Source organism: Engraulis encrasicolus, chromosome 23 (assembly GCF_034702125.1).
Source record: "Engraulis encrasicolus isolate BLACKSEA-1 chromosome 23, IST_EnEncr_1.0, whole genome shotgun sequence".
Classification (NCBI taxonomy): domain Eukaryota; kingdom Metazoa; phylum Chordata; class Actinopteri; order Clupeiformes; family Engraulidae; genus Engraulis; species Engraulis encrasicolus.
This window is the reverse complement of record NC_085879.1, coordinates 21,505,466-21,521,337: the sequence shown is the minus strand read 5'-3', so window position 1 is coordinate 21,521,337 and position 15,872 is coordinate 21,505,466. Positions and strand designations below refer to the sequence as shown.

General features: G+C 43.2%; 1 protein-coding gene and 1 long non-coding RNA gene across 6 annotated transcripts in view; one reads left to right on the top strand and one right to left on the bottom strand.

Moving 5' to 3' along the window:
- Positions 1 to 15,872, bottom strand: part of prom1a (prominin 1a) — a 145,535-nt gene that overhangs the window by 76,069 nt on the left and 53,594 nt on the right. For 3 of the 4 annotated variants that reach the window (XM_063190620.1, XM_063190622.1, XM_063190623.1), the window contains exons 2-3: positions 12,804 to 12,862; positions 3,011 to 3,216 (exon numbers count right to left, since the gene is read on the bottom strand). In XM_063190620.1, the coding sequence (XP_063046690.1) occupies positions 3,011 to 3,216; positions 12,804 to 12,862 (265 nt within the window). Of the gene's footprint in view, positions 1 to 3,010; positions 3,217 to 10,822; positions 10,850 to 12,803; positions 12,863 to 15,872 lie in introns of all 4 variants that reach the window. The other variant, XM_063190621.1, reaches the window with a different exon arrangement.
- LOC134440519 (uncharacterized) lies at positions 5,951 to 12,645 on the top strand. Of its 2 annotated transcripts, none has more exons than XR_010032974.1 (5): positions 5,951 to 5,999; positions 6,125 to 6,245; positions 7,775 to 7,970; positions 8,716 to 8,807; positions 12,143 to 12,645. It is a non-coding gene; the product is annotated as an uncharacterized LOC134440519 (long non-coding RNA). The 2 variants fall into 2 exon arrangements; XR_010032973.1 differs by having other exon boundaries at positions 8,716 to 8,900.

Genomic DNA, 15,872 nt, shown 5'->3' with positions numbered 1-15,872 from the left:
ATTTCACCGTGGCGGGCCGCCACGCCTTCGCTATGCCCCGCCACCCCTCGGAAAAATTCGGAGTCCTGTCAGGGTTCTGGCAAGCGCAAACTTGCATTGGGCTACGGCCCGTTACGCTATGATTTTGGACCGCTTACAGAGTAACGGCGTCCTGTCTGTATTTATTTGTACAATAAAGACAGATCAATGTCAGTGGGCTATCGCCCTTCTGCCAAACTTGACACTTTTCCGTGGATTTTTGACGGTTTTTAGTTATCTCTGTGAGTTAGATTTCAGCGATATCTCTCAGCGCTATACAGGGTCGGAAATGGCACCTTGGGTGGCACGCGACGGCATGAGTTATGTCCAAAAGTAGCCTATAATTTGTGTTTGCTAAAAGCCATCACTGTAAAACTAGTTCACAATTAAAAGCAAATAGAAAGCTTTTTATTGAGCTATCCTACTGCGTAAAGTTCCTTGATCTGCCATCATGTTACGTGTGCTAAGAAACATCATCCAAATCTGACCGAGAGAACTGTTAACCATGCGTGCCCACTTCCAAATGTCGAAGTTGTTATAAGCCTAAGCTCTCTGCGTGGCTAAGCAGTGATAGCCTACTCGTGATTTAGGCTATTATAAAATAAAAAGGGAGAACCGCGTTCAAAGTTTCAAACGCGTTCAAAGTTTCAGGGTCGGAAATGGCACCTTAGGTGGCACGCGACGGCATGAGTTATGTCCAAAAGTAGCCTATAATTTGTGTTCGCTAAAAGCCATCACTGTAAAACTAGTTCACAATTAAAAGCAAAGAACTAGGCCTATGTGATTTCCTCCATTTACTTTAGACCTGATGTAAAGCAGGAGGAATTTTCTACCAAAGACAGGAAATATGCCGCTCTTTAGCCATTGAGCTACTGCGTAAAGTTCCTTGATCTGCCATCATGTTACGTGCGCTAAGAAACATCATCCAATTCTGACCGAGAGAACTGTTAACCATGCGTGCCCACTTCGGATTGTTCCAAATGTCGAAGTTGTTATAAGCCTAAGCTCTCTTAGCGTGGCTAAGCAGTGACAGTCTTGAGTGGGAGAACCGCAACAAACGACACATTGCGTTCAAAGTTTAAAGAAAGAAAAATCAGCGTGCTGCCACAGCGTTTAGGCAACGTTAAATGATAATAGGCTACATATGTGGGTCTTGATATGACAAAATGATGTCCATATGCTTCCTCATCTTTGAAACGTGTTCACTCGTCCTGGTTAATTCTGTTATAGCTTCTGCAATGCAGACAAGTGTCATCCAAAAATCCTATTATTCCCCCTTGTGTCCGTGCACAAAGCAAAACGCGGTGTCTCTCAAAATCTGTTGTTCATTTAACATAAAATAACGGTATCCTTGCACGTCCTTCCATCGGTCTAGTAAAGTTTTTGACTTTCGGCGTCCCTCTCTCGCTGTTATCCACATGCGTTTTAAATTAACCCTTGAAGCACCGCGGCAACAGGGACTGTAGGCTTCAGTAGCTATTGAATTGGGCTTTTGGGCTGAACATCTACAATTGAAAACACTGAAATATGAGAGATATAATACATTTTCACAGTCAACATGCAACATTTAAATGTAGGCCTGAAATAACTGGCTATGGTATGCTTTTGATTAGGCTAGCCTATGTTAAATATCTAAATAGCCTATCCATTCATATTTTTCATTCATCTTATTTTGTGCCTTTTTGTTTCATTAAACATCATTTGTAGGCCTCCTTAAAACTGTTGTAGGCCTACTGCAATATAAAGAAACCTGCTGTTTCAGTGCAGTAGCATATGCCTGCATTATTATTAGGCCTACTGCAGTAGGCTATTAGTGTGTTTTTGTAGGTGTGAATGCAGTTATTTACAGGAAACTGTGATACGGTTACACTCCTGGGGAAAAAATGTTTTTACAGAAGTCTTTGCATCTCTGGTTACATTATTAAGGAGAGAGTTTGGGTCATAGGCAGCAGCCAGATCAACTGTAAGACTATTATAACACATTGGTCTGGTACATCATTGGTTCCCAACCTGGGGGCCGGGCCAGGGGGTCCCAGGGGGTCTCCTTGGTTGGCGGGGTGCTGCCACCGCGCCTTCAAGAAAATCCTGGGGGAAACCCTGAATGGTGTGTAAAGGTTCACGCATGCATAAACTACAGTAGGATGTATGTGTGTCTGTATGTCTACCCATGTGTATATTAGAGTGATGATGCACATGAAGAAGAGACAGTGTATGTGTACGCGTGTAGGCTCATCTGTATATCCTGACTCATGATGACGATGCGGGAGAAGAACTTGTATGTATGAGTGCCTCTGTATATGTGTCCGTGTATGTGCATAAATGTGCATGTATGAGTGAGTGTGTACGACATGAATTCTTCTTGACTCAAGTGATGACAATGCAAGTGAAGAAGATCAGTGTGCGTTCATGTGAATGTGTGCCTCTCTTTGTGCATTTGTGTGTGCAGCCAAGTGAAGACGTGTCTGTGTCTAGATGTGAATGTGTGAGTGTGCATGTAATACGCTTCCTGACTCACGCGATGACGATGCAAGTGAAGATCAGTGTGTGTTCATGTGGACGTGTGCATCTCTTTGTGCGTGTGTGTACCAAAGTGAAGACTTGTCTTCATGTGCATGTGTGCATGTGTGAGTATGCATGTATACGCTTCCAGACTCACGTGATGACGATGCAGGTGTGTGCGTACCCAGGTGAAGACGTGTCTGTGTGCATACATGTGTGCAGGGCTGGACAGGCCATATGGCATAGCGGGCAATTCCCATTGGGCCCCACACCCTCGTGGGTCCCTATTTTCAGAAATGTACATCATTTTTTTTTTAAACATTTCTGAAAATAAGGGCCCATGAGGGTGCGGGGCACACCGGAGAATCAGTTCTGCGCAGCTAATTGTGAGGGGCCCCTATTAGCCAAAAGTGCCCAGGCCCTAGTTCTCCCCCAGTGCAGCCCTGCACGTGTGGATGTGTGAGTGTGCATGTACGGTATCTTCCTGACTCACGTGATGACGATACAGGTTGAGAAGAGGAGCGTGGCCAGCAGGCCTCGTTGGCAGTCGGCATTCTTCCTCTGGCGCTGGTGCATCTCCCCGCCGCAGTTGTCGCAGCAACGGCACAGGCAGAAGAAGAAGCCGACCAGGGGCATGAAGACCAGGAAGATCACACCCAGCAGCACGCACACCACGAAGCCCAGCTCATACAGGATCACCTGGACACGCAGAGATAGGGGTACACACACACAGACAGACAGACATGCGCACGCACACACACACACACACACACACGCACGCGCACACACACACACACACACACACACACACACACACACACACACACACACATACACACACACACACACACACACACACACACACACACACACACACACACACACACACACACACACACACAAACAAACAAACACACAAAGGACAGACAAACGGACAGACAGAAAGGAAGATAATTAGACAGGTGGTCGAGTACTTGTGTTTGCATAATAAAATGAAATTATCGCGGCCACAGAGATATTTCGGATTACTGTTCCCTAAAGATTTCCTACATGAATTGATTGCTTATCTAGTGTATATACAGGTACATATTCAGTGGTATATTTGCATGTGTCTACATGAATCTGGTATATTTATGATCACTTTGCCTGACCATTATCAGATACTGGCAGATCGCGATCTTTATTGTTCTCATCATTTCTAATATGATTACCGGTACGGTGTGAAATTACTTATTCAAAATGATCCCTAACGACGTTCTTCTCCAAAGGAGGGACAGATGAGCGATCTGGGAACGTATGGCAAATATGCTAAAGACATCCAAATTACTTTAGCGCTCCCTCTCAATATGCAGTAAGATGCACAACAATGTTTAATGATGCTGAGCAGATATCTTCATCTTCACATCGCCAATTAAGATGTTCCGTCAAAAGAATAAAGCGCAGCTAACTAAGCACTGCTGTGACGATAAGGAAATTATACACTGGTGACAGTATTTAAATCACTATGGCAGCACAGAGTAAACACTCAAATCTCAAGCCTGTAGAGGAGCACCGTGTAAGATGGTGGCGCAGGATGGCCAAAGTAGCTATTGCAACTAGGCTGCTCATTGAAACTGTGTTGCCTTTAATGCCAAATCTTTTGCAAAGATCAAATCTTTTTGATCTTTTGCAGCTAAAATTTCTATTTCTGGAAATTGGAAATGGCGGACCATGGAAAAGACCCCCCTTTTCATGTATGAAAAGGGCAATTTTCACAGTCATATTGAATACTTAGAATTCGATGGTGGTGGTAAGTATTTGTTAACAAAGGCAACATTTGTGAATGGGCAGCATGGATTGTGGAAATGACCTATTAAAAATATTACACGGTGCACCTTTAAAGCTGAGGATAAATGACTTACCTGTTCGTTCAAACTCCCAAGTAAACCAACCCAAATAAACACAAATCTCCACAAAAAAACATCTAGTTGCTAGTTGGGATATAATTAATGGAGGGATGCTATCAACTCTATTTAGAAGACCAAAGTATAAACATACGGTAAATAAAATATGGACCATTGACTGACACGTAAAGTTAACAGCTTTGGACCATCACAGACGGGTTTGATTAGCTTTTGTTAGTTATCAATGATAATTTTTCCAATGGAGAAATAGTTTGCATTGCCCAACTACGCTCAAAATGTCTGATTCAGTATGAGATCAAATGATTATAAGCCCTTTTTTAGGAACCAAAGTCATATGGTTGAAGCAAAAGAAAATAAGGAAAATCAATTTTCTGAAGGTGTCCTGACTGGCAAATTTATTATGAGCTTGCGGTTTACATACCCTTAACAAAGTTGTGGTTAAGTGATTTCGATTACCCTGGCATAATGATTGCCGAGTGTGTTTGAGAGAGAGAGAGAGAGAGAGTGCAATCTGAATTGCATGAGCCTCGCCACCACTGTACACCGGCTGCATATCAAGAGGTGAGTTTGTTTAGCGTTAGAAAACTGTGTATCAATGGCTCATTATTTTCTGCCTCGACACACGACACCTTCCTGCCACTCGTGGAACAATGGAGATGATTAACAATCTAACAGTCGAACTCTCTAAGCTGTGTAATTACACTTTGCACTTTTATATTTTATATAATTACTATTTATACTCAATAACTGCCATTTGTAGGTACTGTTTACACTACAATCACATTTGCTTATGATTATAGCAAAGAAACATCCTATTATACAAGACCTGATGGTCTTCCTCTGATTGCAAGGTCCTGTCTAGTTGTGCTGAACTTGTGTCTCCTCATGGTGTTGCCTATCCACTATTAGATTTTAATGAGCACTGGCAATGCTCGTCAGATGCGACTGCTCAGCAATAACATTTCCTGAGTAATTTTGGCTTCATCAATGACTGGTCATATGGTAGGCCTAAGTAAAATATGGAGCATTAAAGTTAACAGCCTTGCGCCATCACTAGATCACTAGTGAAGAGGGGTTTGATTATCATGTGTTAGTTATCAATGATGGGTCAGTAGGTAAGACTTTACTCTCTCTATAGCTATAACTATAACTCCCGATAAAAGATCGTAAACAGAGGGAATAGCAGCTGTTTTAGGGTTAATTGTCAAACTGACCACTAACAGCAATAACCCTGCAATTCCCTCTGTTTATTGAATGGAGGGTGCATTTGTTGAAGGCAAGGCAGAGGTGGAAATTTTAGAAACTCACTTTTATGACACATTTCATTCGGCATTCACTGACTGTAATTCTCAATAAAGCTTAATTCCGCTTAGAAAATGTCATGTTAACACATCTGAATTCAGAATTAAAGGAAAGATCAAAGTAAACTCGACACAACTATTCAAATCTGGATTATTAATTCGGAATTAAAAACATGTAAATGTAGTGACTGTCTTGTTTGAAATCTTTGTGGCTTTTTGTGCCTACAGGATAGAATAGATTGTGGACAGGAAAGCAGAGGGACAGAGAGATATAGGGGTAAGGTTGGGAAATGTCCCAGGCCCGTCACAAACCCATCTTTCCATGGGCAACCTGCCCATTCATGACACAGTGTTCCCCAGAATGTTTTTTTTTTTCAGAAAGTATTTTTGGGGGCTTTTCAGCCCTTATTGTTTTTTGTGAGACAGGACAGTGGAGGAGAGACAGGAAGCGAGCTGGGAGAGAGAGACGGGGAAGGACCGGCAAAGGACCCGGACCGGGAATCGAACCCGGGTCAGCCAAATGGTAAACGTGTGCCCTACCATATCAGCCACGGTACAGCTAAGAATGTTTGATATTTCACACCTGCGTTGTGAGAGAGAGAGGTTAGAGGGTGTTTTTAAAGGATCTTTGATAGCAGCGCTGCAAGCTGCTCATCAATTTCTTATTATCATGATATCCCTCTCCTGGAGTAACTCTCATTTTACTTTTATGACCAGACGGCGTGGGTGAAAGGGTACTTGACGTGACACTCTCTGACAGTCTGCATCTGAGAAAGCTACTGCTGGGCTGCCTGAAACATCTGAATGGCAAACGATGTCCCCTATCTATACAAGGTTGGACAGCTGTGCTTTGATCATGACAAACTGGGGATTTGATCTGACAGTTAGGCGACACAGCACAGCCTGTTTCACATTCCGGAAAAGATACCAATGCTGCCCATGGACAGGGACAGTGGTGCAACCGTGGTCAAATATGTCGTCCATTTTATTCAACAAAACTAGGTCTATGCAGCCGCCTCAGACTGCCAGAGGTAAATATCCCTGAAATGCCCCAAACCTTGTCTTAGCGCACAAACTTACTGCTAATTTGACCACTTAAGGCATCCAAAATGCAATGTACCTAATTGAGTGTAAACATAAGATTTGGTGCAAGGACAAAAACACAACATACCAGGTACACTGCATTTCAGGGATACACTGTAAATATTTCAACTTGCAGAGAAGCCTCAATAGAATAATCCCTGCGTGATGGGACTGTTAAGAAAGAGGTGTCACAGTTTGAATGGTAAACTGCTTGATGGTTGTATTCACTAGTGCACTCACTGCTGCAAGCACTTCAGCCATTTCCAAGAGGCATGTTGTGCTTATGCTACCAGAGATTGTGATTCTACACCACCATTTCTTGCATTTCTGGCAAGCCTCAAGGGTACAGTCACCAATACAGCTCCCTATTGAAAATAATTGGAGGTGTCCTCGTAAGGAGAAAGAAAACTTTGCTCCTTCGAATTCTCTTTGATATGACTTTTCTTCCCAGTCTCTGTAAGGAGACCTTGGTGTTGTGTGAGATAGCCAGAGGATGGCACACGCTGTGCTAAATCTGAGAGAAGGAGATGAAACATGCTCTCTGTAATTACTAAACTTAGCAAATCAGGTGCATATTGAAAATGGCTTGTCAACTTGTCTTTTGGCTGTCCTATCATCATTTCATGATTTCATCGTTCATTTGTATGTAATGCCTTTTCATTGTTGCAACTTACACTTGGACAAAGTGGTTGGATTCTGATATTTAAACGACTTAAGACCTGGCTGTGGGACATGTTTCAGCTGGATGGGCTATTTGACAAGACCATGGAGGTATTTCAAGAACGTGGTTTAGTGACAAACCTGGCAAAGTTAGCCTAAAGGAAGTGGTAAACCTGTTAATAGATAGCCCAATGGTGACCTTAAGTTAACTAAATGAACCCCCCAGGCTCATCTATTCAATGATTTACTATTACCTCTTTTTTCGCTTTTTAAAATATTTTTGGAGCTTTTTGCCTTTATTTCTGACAGGATAGTGGTGGAAAGAGGAAAGGAGTGGAGAGAGAGAGATGGGGAAGGATTGGCAAATGACCTGGGCCGGAATCGAAATCGGGTCGCCAGCGTAGTAACCCAGTGCCCTACCATTAGGCCACGGCAAGGCCCTAACTCAAGAGTAACTTAACCTGGTTTACTACTGAGCCTGGTTCTTGGAACACCGCCCCACAAGGTATTGTATGTCTTTGCTTTTGTTTCTGCTCTTCCTTTCCCTCCTTGTCATTTTTGTTCCTGGTCTGATATCTGCCCTAACAAACACTTTTCCTACCCTGTCTATCTACATGGCATCCATCTACTCTGGCTTAACCCATTTTAGCTTAAGCCCTTTTTGGGAAAAGATGCCCTCTCCCTATTACAACCTATGTATCTCAGCCTCCGAAGCACATAAAAACATGAAATAAGTTGCATTTTAAAACTAGAACCCTGATTTTGCTCCAGAATGTGTTAATTCAGCTCTAACATACCCACATTTTTAATAAAACAGCTAAAATCTCAAGAACCTGAATGCATACAGTATGTATATGTTGCTACAGGACACAATGGGTTTAAGATAATCTGGATGAGATCATCATGAAACTAATATGCTAAACCCTTAAGTGGTGATGTACACTGACCTAAATAGGTGTGTGTGTGTGTGTGTGTGTGTGTGTGTGTGTGTGTGTGTGTGTGTGTGTGTGTGTGTGTGTGTGTGTGTGTGTGTGTGTGTGTGTGTGTGTGTGTGTGTGTGTGTGTGTGTGTGTGTGTGTGTGTTTGAGTGTGAGCGTGCGTGTGTGCGTATATTTGTTTTTGTGGGGATAAAGTGGACATGCAGTAAGAGGGAATTACCACACTTTCCCAAGTATCACAATAACAACATCATGAAAACCACCTCTCTCTATCTCTCTCTCTCTCTCTCTCTCTCTGTCTCTCTCTCTCAGTTGTGTGCAACCGTAGTTGGTGGTGAAGAGTGGCCGTGAAGTGTTTGTGAACATTAACAGCCAAAGTGGCAGGAGCTGGAGGAGGTTTTGAGGTGGGGATGCCATTAACAAGCCGCAAGTTGCCTTTGTGGCCTGACTTGACCATGCCGTATGAATGTTGCATGCATGTAGGCTAGTAGAGGAGGGTAAGTGAAATAGGGATTACGATTTGTTATGATTTTACCAGGAAGCACTTTCAGTCTGCAGATTTCGAGCTGTGTGTGTGTGTGTGTGTGTGTGTGTGTGTGTGTGTGTGTGTGTGTGTGTGTGTGTGTGTGTGTGTGTGTGTGTGTGTGTGTGTGTGTGTGTGTGTGCGTGTGCGTGTGCGTGTGCGTGTGTATCTGTCTGTCTGTTTGACTGTGTAGCTGTGTGTATTTGGATACACATGCATGGATTTGTACCGTCAATGTGTGGGTTGTGTTGGCATGTTGTGAAAGCATCTAAGTTTAGGTGTGTGTGTGTGTGTGTGTGTGTGTGTGTGTGTGTGTGTGTGTGTGTGTGTGTGTATGTGTGTGTGTGTGTGTGTGTGTGTGTGTGTGTGTGTGTGTGTGTGTGTGTGTGTGTGTGTGTGTGTGTGTGTGTGTGTGTGTGTGTGTGCTCGCGGGTGCGTTTTGTGTGTGTGTGTGTGCGTGCGTTTTGTGTGTGTGTGTGCGTGCGTGCGTTTTGTGTGTGCGCGTGTGTGCATGCCTGTGCATGTGTGTGTGTGTGTGTGTGTATTGTGTATGATGTGTATGTGTGTTGGCAACTGATAAGAAAAACTAAGCTCTCAAAGTGCTGACTGCATTTTGACGCCCACCTCCCCATCATCCAGTTCCCTGGAACACCTTAAGCTGAAGGATCTGCTTACTGTAATCTGGAAACGGCTACTGCTAGCATCCAGTCATGGTGGAGAAGAGATTGCTACATGTTGACGCAACGCGGGGAAGTCCCATGTCAGGGATTTGAAGTTGACAAAATTTTACAGTTGTATATTTAACTCAGATGAATACACTGTACCACTGCACTGAGGTAAAATGCTACTCATGAACACTAGTGGTGTTTTATTAGCCTGTGAAGTCAGACTACAGTATAATATAACATCCTGAAATGTATAATCTGGATTTGCACCATATGTCAAAGCTGTGGAACCAACGGATGGCATTCACATTGCGTTGGCCCATACAAATGACCCGATAGACAGATATCGAAACTACAAAGAGCTTTGTAATTAGAGGACAAAACCAGGCCAGATTCATGGCCCAGCTACGATTAACCCCTATGGTGTGAGGCTAGTTTAGTGTTTCTCAACGGGGGCGGTACAGCCGTTGGGGAGTTGGGGAGCTCTAGGGGGGCGTTGAGAAGGATACAGCTGAGAGGGGCCAGTGCTTAACTGTCATTGGGGGCAATTTAATTCTTTCAATACTAAGGGGGGTGTTGGAAGTCTTATGATGAAGTCAAAGGGGCGTTAGGAGGCTTAGGATGAGGTACAGGGGTGTTTGTTTAAAGAAGGTTGAGAACCACTGGCAAGAAAATATATATAAAAATATTCTGCCAGTAGGGTTGGTCTAGTCTTGGGTTTTAAGCGTATAATATTATTTGGTTACGTAAGAAAATATGAGAAGTGGAATGTGCCATTTATTGTACAGCAAAATGATTTTTATGAAACATACTTGAAACAGAAAGATTTATATATCATTTGACTGTTAGCTTGAAGTTATTTTTTAGTCATTAAGCTCAGCCTACCACCCATGTAGCGTAGACCACCGTCAATGTTTTATAAACTGTGTCACCATAATTCATACTAAATATAGACAAAGCTAGCCAGTGCTTTTAACCAATCGTGTTAGCTAAAAGACGCAAATCCCTTAGACAATAGATTAGGCATGAGTGGTAATGCTAATGGATTATTCTATGCTATGGGGAGCATCACTGGGACAAGGTTGGGGTGAGGGGAGAACCAACTACTCGGGAGATGTAACACAGCTGGAGACGCGGGATCAGACAGGACAAGATGGAGTTGAATGGAGGTCAGGTTTTTTAACATGATGGACAGGAAGGGGTACGGGTTGCGATGAGGGACACACTTTACCTGAAGAGTGAGAACAACATTCTCTGGCTGGAAAGGCCAGATGAGAGGAGGCATGCAGAAAGAAAAAAGGCATGGAGAACAGTCAAACAATCAGTTTCAAACAAAAGAGGTGACATCTCCGGGAGTAAAGGAAAAAAGACACAAAAATGACACAAAACAATATCCATCACAAACTTCAGATAGAAAAGTCCAATAAAATGTAAGGACGAGACACATAGCAGGATGATATTATACTCTGTCATAGCATCTTCTTCTTTCTTAACTGTGACACTAACAAATCATCATTAGATTGTTTTCCCAGAATGCAACAGCACTATACATTAGTGGTGTGCATTGGCACTGCCCTCACGATTCGATTCGATTCGATTCCAATGTGGGAGGTAGCAATTTGATTCAATTCTATTCGATTCGATTCAATTCTACAATGCATTGCAATGCATTACATTTCTATTGAAAGCAAAGCAAATGTTTCATCAGTCATGATGAGGCAATACAAGTAGTCAGATACTAAGCAACAATGTATTGGCTGTTTTCTGTATCAGTCTTGCAGTTTTCAATGCTTTGAAGTTTTTTAATTTAATTTAATATTCATTTGCTCCCGAAATATCAACGGAAGTAATTGAAACTTAAAAAAATTGCCGCATCGATTCTGAAACTTGCCGCATTGAATTGGATCGCCCATGCCCCGCATTGCATTGCATCGCCGAATCGATTATTGTGACACCACTACTATACATACCCCCGCCATCCCCATCCCCACCCCCACCACCAAACCCCTGTTCTCTAGCTCTAGAAATAGAAATCACGAGTGTTCAAAGCAAGGGGGGAAACAAATCGAAAACCACAATTTAATTAAAATGGGGTTATCACAAAAACAACAACAACAACACATGATTGTTTCTTCCTGTGTATGCCCTGATGAGTCCCCATGCCAGATGCAATTAGTGCCCCCCTGGCACCCACACAGCACGGGGGTCACCGGGGCCACAGGGGCCCCTCTCTGGCGTTCACTGGTGATTAACCCTCTGCTCCGGAGGAGACATGAGGAGGAGCAGGAGGAGGAAGAGGAGGAAGAGAAAGGGGGAGAAGAAGAGGAGGAGGTCACCGTTCCCACCTCCATAGTGCTCACTCACAGCAACTCACAATTTGCAGTTTTCATTCAACATTCAAAGGCAACACTCTTCTAGTCGATCTTACTCTCAAAGAGCTGAACCAACACTGCTGTATTTACTGTGTGCACAGATGGAGGTAACATTGTAAACACACACATGGGGGGAACGTTCATGGCTTTCCCTGCTAATTTAACTCTTTGCTCCACAGGAGACAAGAGGAGGAGGAGGATGAGTAGGAGAATGAGGACGAGGAGTAGGTGCAGTCTCTCATCTCTACACCTTAACAACATGCCTGATGGACTCAGACAAGAAACAACAAGAAACTCATATGGATTTGGTATGCAGTAAAACGCAGCATTGATTCAACACTTAGAAAGATATTTAAAATCTAGTTCGGCCTACTCCAAAGTGCTGAATTAACACAGTTTTATTTACATTCGGATGTAACATTGTACACACATACAGTCATGAGGGGAACCCTCCATGGCTTTGACTGGTAATTAGCGCTTGGCTCCAGAGGAGACATGATGATAATGAGGAGGAGGAGGAGAAGGAGATGCACTCTCCCACCTCAAAAGCAGGAGACTTGGTTGTATGTATTGCACACAGATATGTGTAATTACCATAGTATAAAAAAATCAAGACATGTGACTGCACGCACATACACAAATACACGCAAGCACAAAGAAGTGCACAGACAAATAGATGCGCTTCACTAACCCAATGACACCTAAATACAGTAAAAGAAAACAGATAATAAAACTTTGAATCATCCACTCAAATACTCGCACTACCTGAAGGACACACACACACACCCACACAAACACAAACACACACACAAACACATAGGAAAAAAATCACAAAATTACCTTCTGGTACTCGGACTGGATTGCCCCAAATCTATCCTTGGCCACTCTGATGACGAGATCTGTGGAGGCAGAGGGAAAACAAACACAGTGTGAGACATCTTCTCTCGCGCACAGGAGCGCCGTCACTGGCTCTTACACAACCCCAGTTGGCCCCTGCCAATGTACACACACACACACACACACACGTACTCACACATAAACATAAGCATGCGGACACACACAAGTATGTTAAGTCCTCACACACACACACACTTTCATTCTCTCTCTCTCTCTCTCTCTCTCTCTCTCTCTCTCTCTCTCTCTCTCTTCTCTCTCTCTCTCTCTCTCTCTCTCTCTCTCTCTCTCTCTCTCTCTCTCTCTCTCACACACACACACACACACACACACACACACACACACACACACACACACACACACACACGCACACACACACACACACACACACACACACACACACACACACACACACACACAGGTCACTGCATAGTGCTAATGTCCACTGTGCCCTCTTCCACCACCAGAGGTGAGCCAAGCCAGCACTCTGAACCTTCAGCTGAGCTGACAGAAGATGCCGCATCACGACTGCAAAATCTCAAGCAAAATAATGTTGTTTTTTGGATGGTAGGCGTAGGCGGAATGTTGTTTGGCCTCAGGCTGTAAATTCTCTCTCTAGTTTGATTTATAGGTTTCTTTTTTGTGTCTCTTATAATATTTAATGTATTGTAGCCTGGGTGAACTCATTGAAAATAAGATATTTGGAAGTTGAAGATGGTTTTTGGCTTCTGGCTGATATGGCTGCTGCAAAGATAGCTCTATGCAAGACAAGTATGTAACTTAGTCCTCCCACTACACACACGCCTCCGCTATGGAGACTGCGGTGTCTGAGAGTTGAATATCTGGCTGTTGCACTTACATTGACCCCACTCTGTGCCACTTCTCCAAGTTTGTGGTTCAAATAGAGTTTGGCTGTCGTTGCCTTGAGGACAGGTAGTTAGTCTACTGAGAGGGACTCTTATTTTTTGTCTATAAACTGGCACTATCTACTGTTCTGACCCAGCCAGTACACTCATACCGCCTCAAATATTCAGTACAACAGAAATATTTCTTTCCTTTCTGTCTCTCCCTCCCTCTGTGCCTTTCTATTCCCGCTCCCTCCTGTTTTTGGAGGGTAGGTGAGATGATGTTTGCCTTTAGACTGATAGTTGCAAAGATAGCTCTCAGAAGAGCACTACAAGCCCTCTTCCACCTCCACTAGTGAAAGTTGAAATATCTGAGAATATCTGCTGGGAATATCTGTACTTTGTTTCATCCCACTGTATGCAATGTTTTTTTTGTCTTTTTTGGTTCCTAACACATATATAGTAGCAATGTCTCAGCTATATGTCCTTGTCTTATTCTATTGTCGCATTGTAAGCAACATCTATGTACTGTATTTTATGTTTTGATTTGTATACATGATGCTGTCTATCCTGCCATCTGTCCCAAAACTATATTTTTTGAGACAAGTGATATCTTGGGATCTGGGTTTCCCCTGGCGGGAAAATAAAGTTTCCACTGACCCTTGTGTTGACCTTGACCTTGGAGTCAAATATATTTGAGCCAAATAAATAATTATAACTGTAAAAGTGATTCAAATGCCATGTGTTTATGCCATATTCATGCAGCATGTTTGAATGCAATCACTGCAGCCCTTTTGTGCAGATGAGGTTTCAAGAGATCTGACTCATAGCTTGATGGAAAAAAACTCAACTAAGTCATGACAACATTGCTGTGACATTACAGACAGATTTTTAAAAGTAACAGATTACGACATTAACATTTCGATAAAAAAAACAAGATTATAATAGAGAGCCTGAATGAAAGGCTTACAGACAGGTCTTACAATAGGAGTCGCCATTATTTTGTCTATACTACTACAGCACCATCCCTTACTTTGACCAGTGCACTCATAACACCTAAAATATTCAACACAAGAGAGAGATCTCTTTTTGACTTTGTCTCTGTCCCTTTCTCTATCCCATCTCTTTCTCTGCGTCCACACCCTCCCCCACTCATTGCCTTACTTCCTGAGGATGAGTTGGCGTAAGTGCTGTGGCCCCTTGAGCTCCAGTGACTCCAAAAGCTGAGATTATGGGTCAGAAGTTCTCTTCTCTCTTTCACTCTATCTCTTCATCTCTCTCTCTCTCTTTCTTTCTCTCATTGTCCCTCCATCTCCCCATCTCTCTCCCTTACTATCCACATCCCCATATCACTCTCTTTGTATCACTCTCTGTATCTCTCTTTCTCTCTCTCGCTGTACTGTATCTCTGTCTCTGTCTGTCTGTCTGTCTCTCTCTCCCTCTTCCACTGTCCCTGCATCCCTTCTCTCTCTCTCTCTCGCTCTCTCTCTCTCTCTCTCTCTGTCTCTGTATCCCTCGCTCTCTCTCCCTCTTCCACTGTCCCTGCATCCCTTCTCTCTGTCTCTCTGTCTCTCTGTCTCTCTGTCTCTCTCTCTCTCTCTCTTTCCCCTTGCCTCACAAAGACACTAGTCTGGGTCAGTGTGGACTACATTTCTGTCTCATCTCGGATGCTGCAGGGCGACTGACGGCAGTCCTTGTGGACTCCACATCCTTTACCAAACCACACTAAGCTGTACAAAGATCAACTGCGTGGACTGGGTCGACCGACACAGCTGAATCAAAGCTAAATTAGTCACACAGAGACCAGACGTTTGGGCCCCGGTGAATTTATTTGACAAATCAAAACAGTCAAAAATGTGAACTAATTGCCCTCTACAAATGGCCACAGTCTGTTTTCATTCATAAACATTACGGGCTGTCACGATATGGGATCAAACCGAGAAATCGCGATACTCAAAGTCACAATACTGTATCGTGATGTAAGGAGGCAGTATTGTGATACGTTCTTTCAAAGTCTTGTTATATCAGTCCAGAAAACAATCATATGATTTGATGTGATAGTGCTTCTAAGCTTCAAATGAGCTACATTTCAGAAATCGTGGAGTGTATCGAACCGTAGTTCAAAAATGGTGATATGAACCGAATCGTGAGTTCAGTGTAACGTTACAGC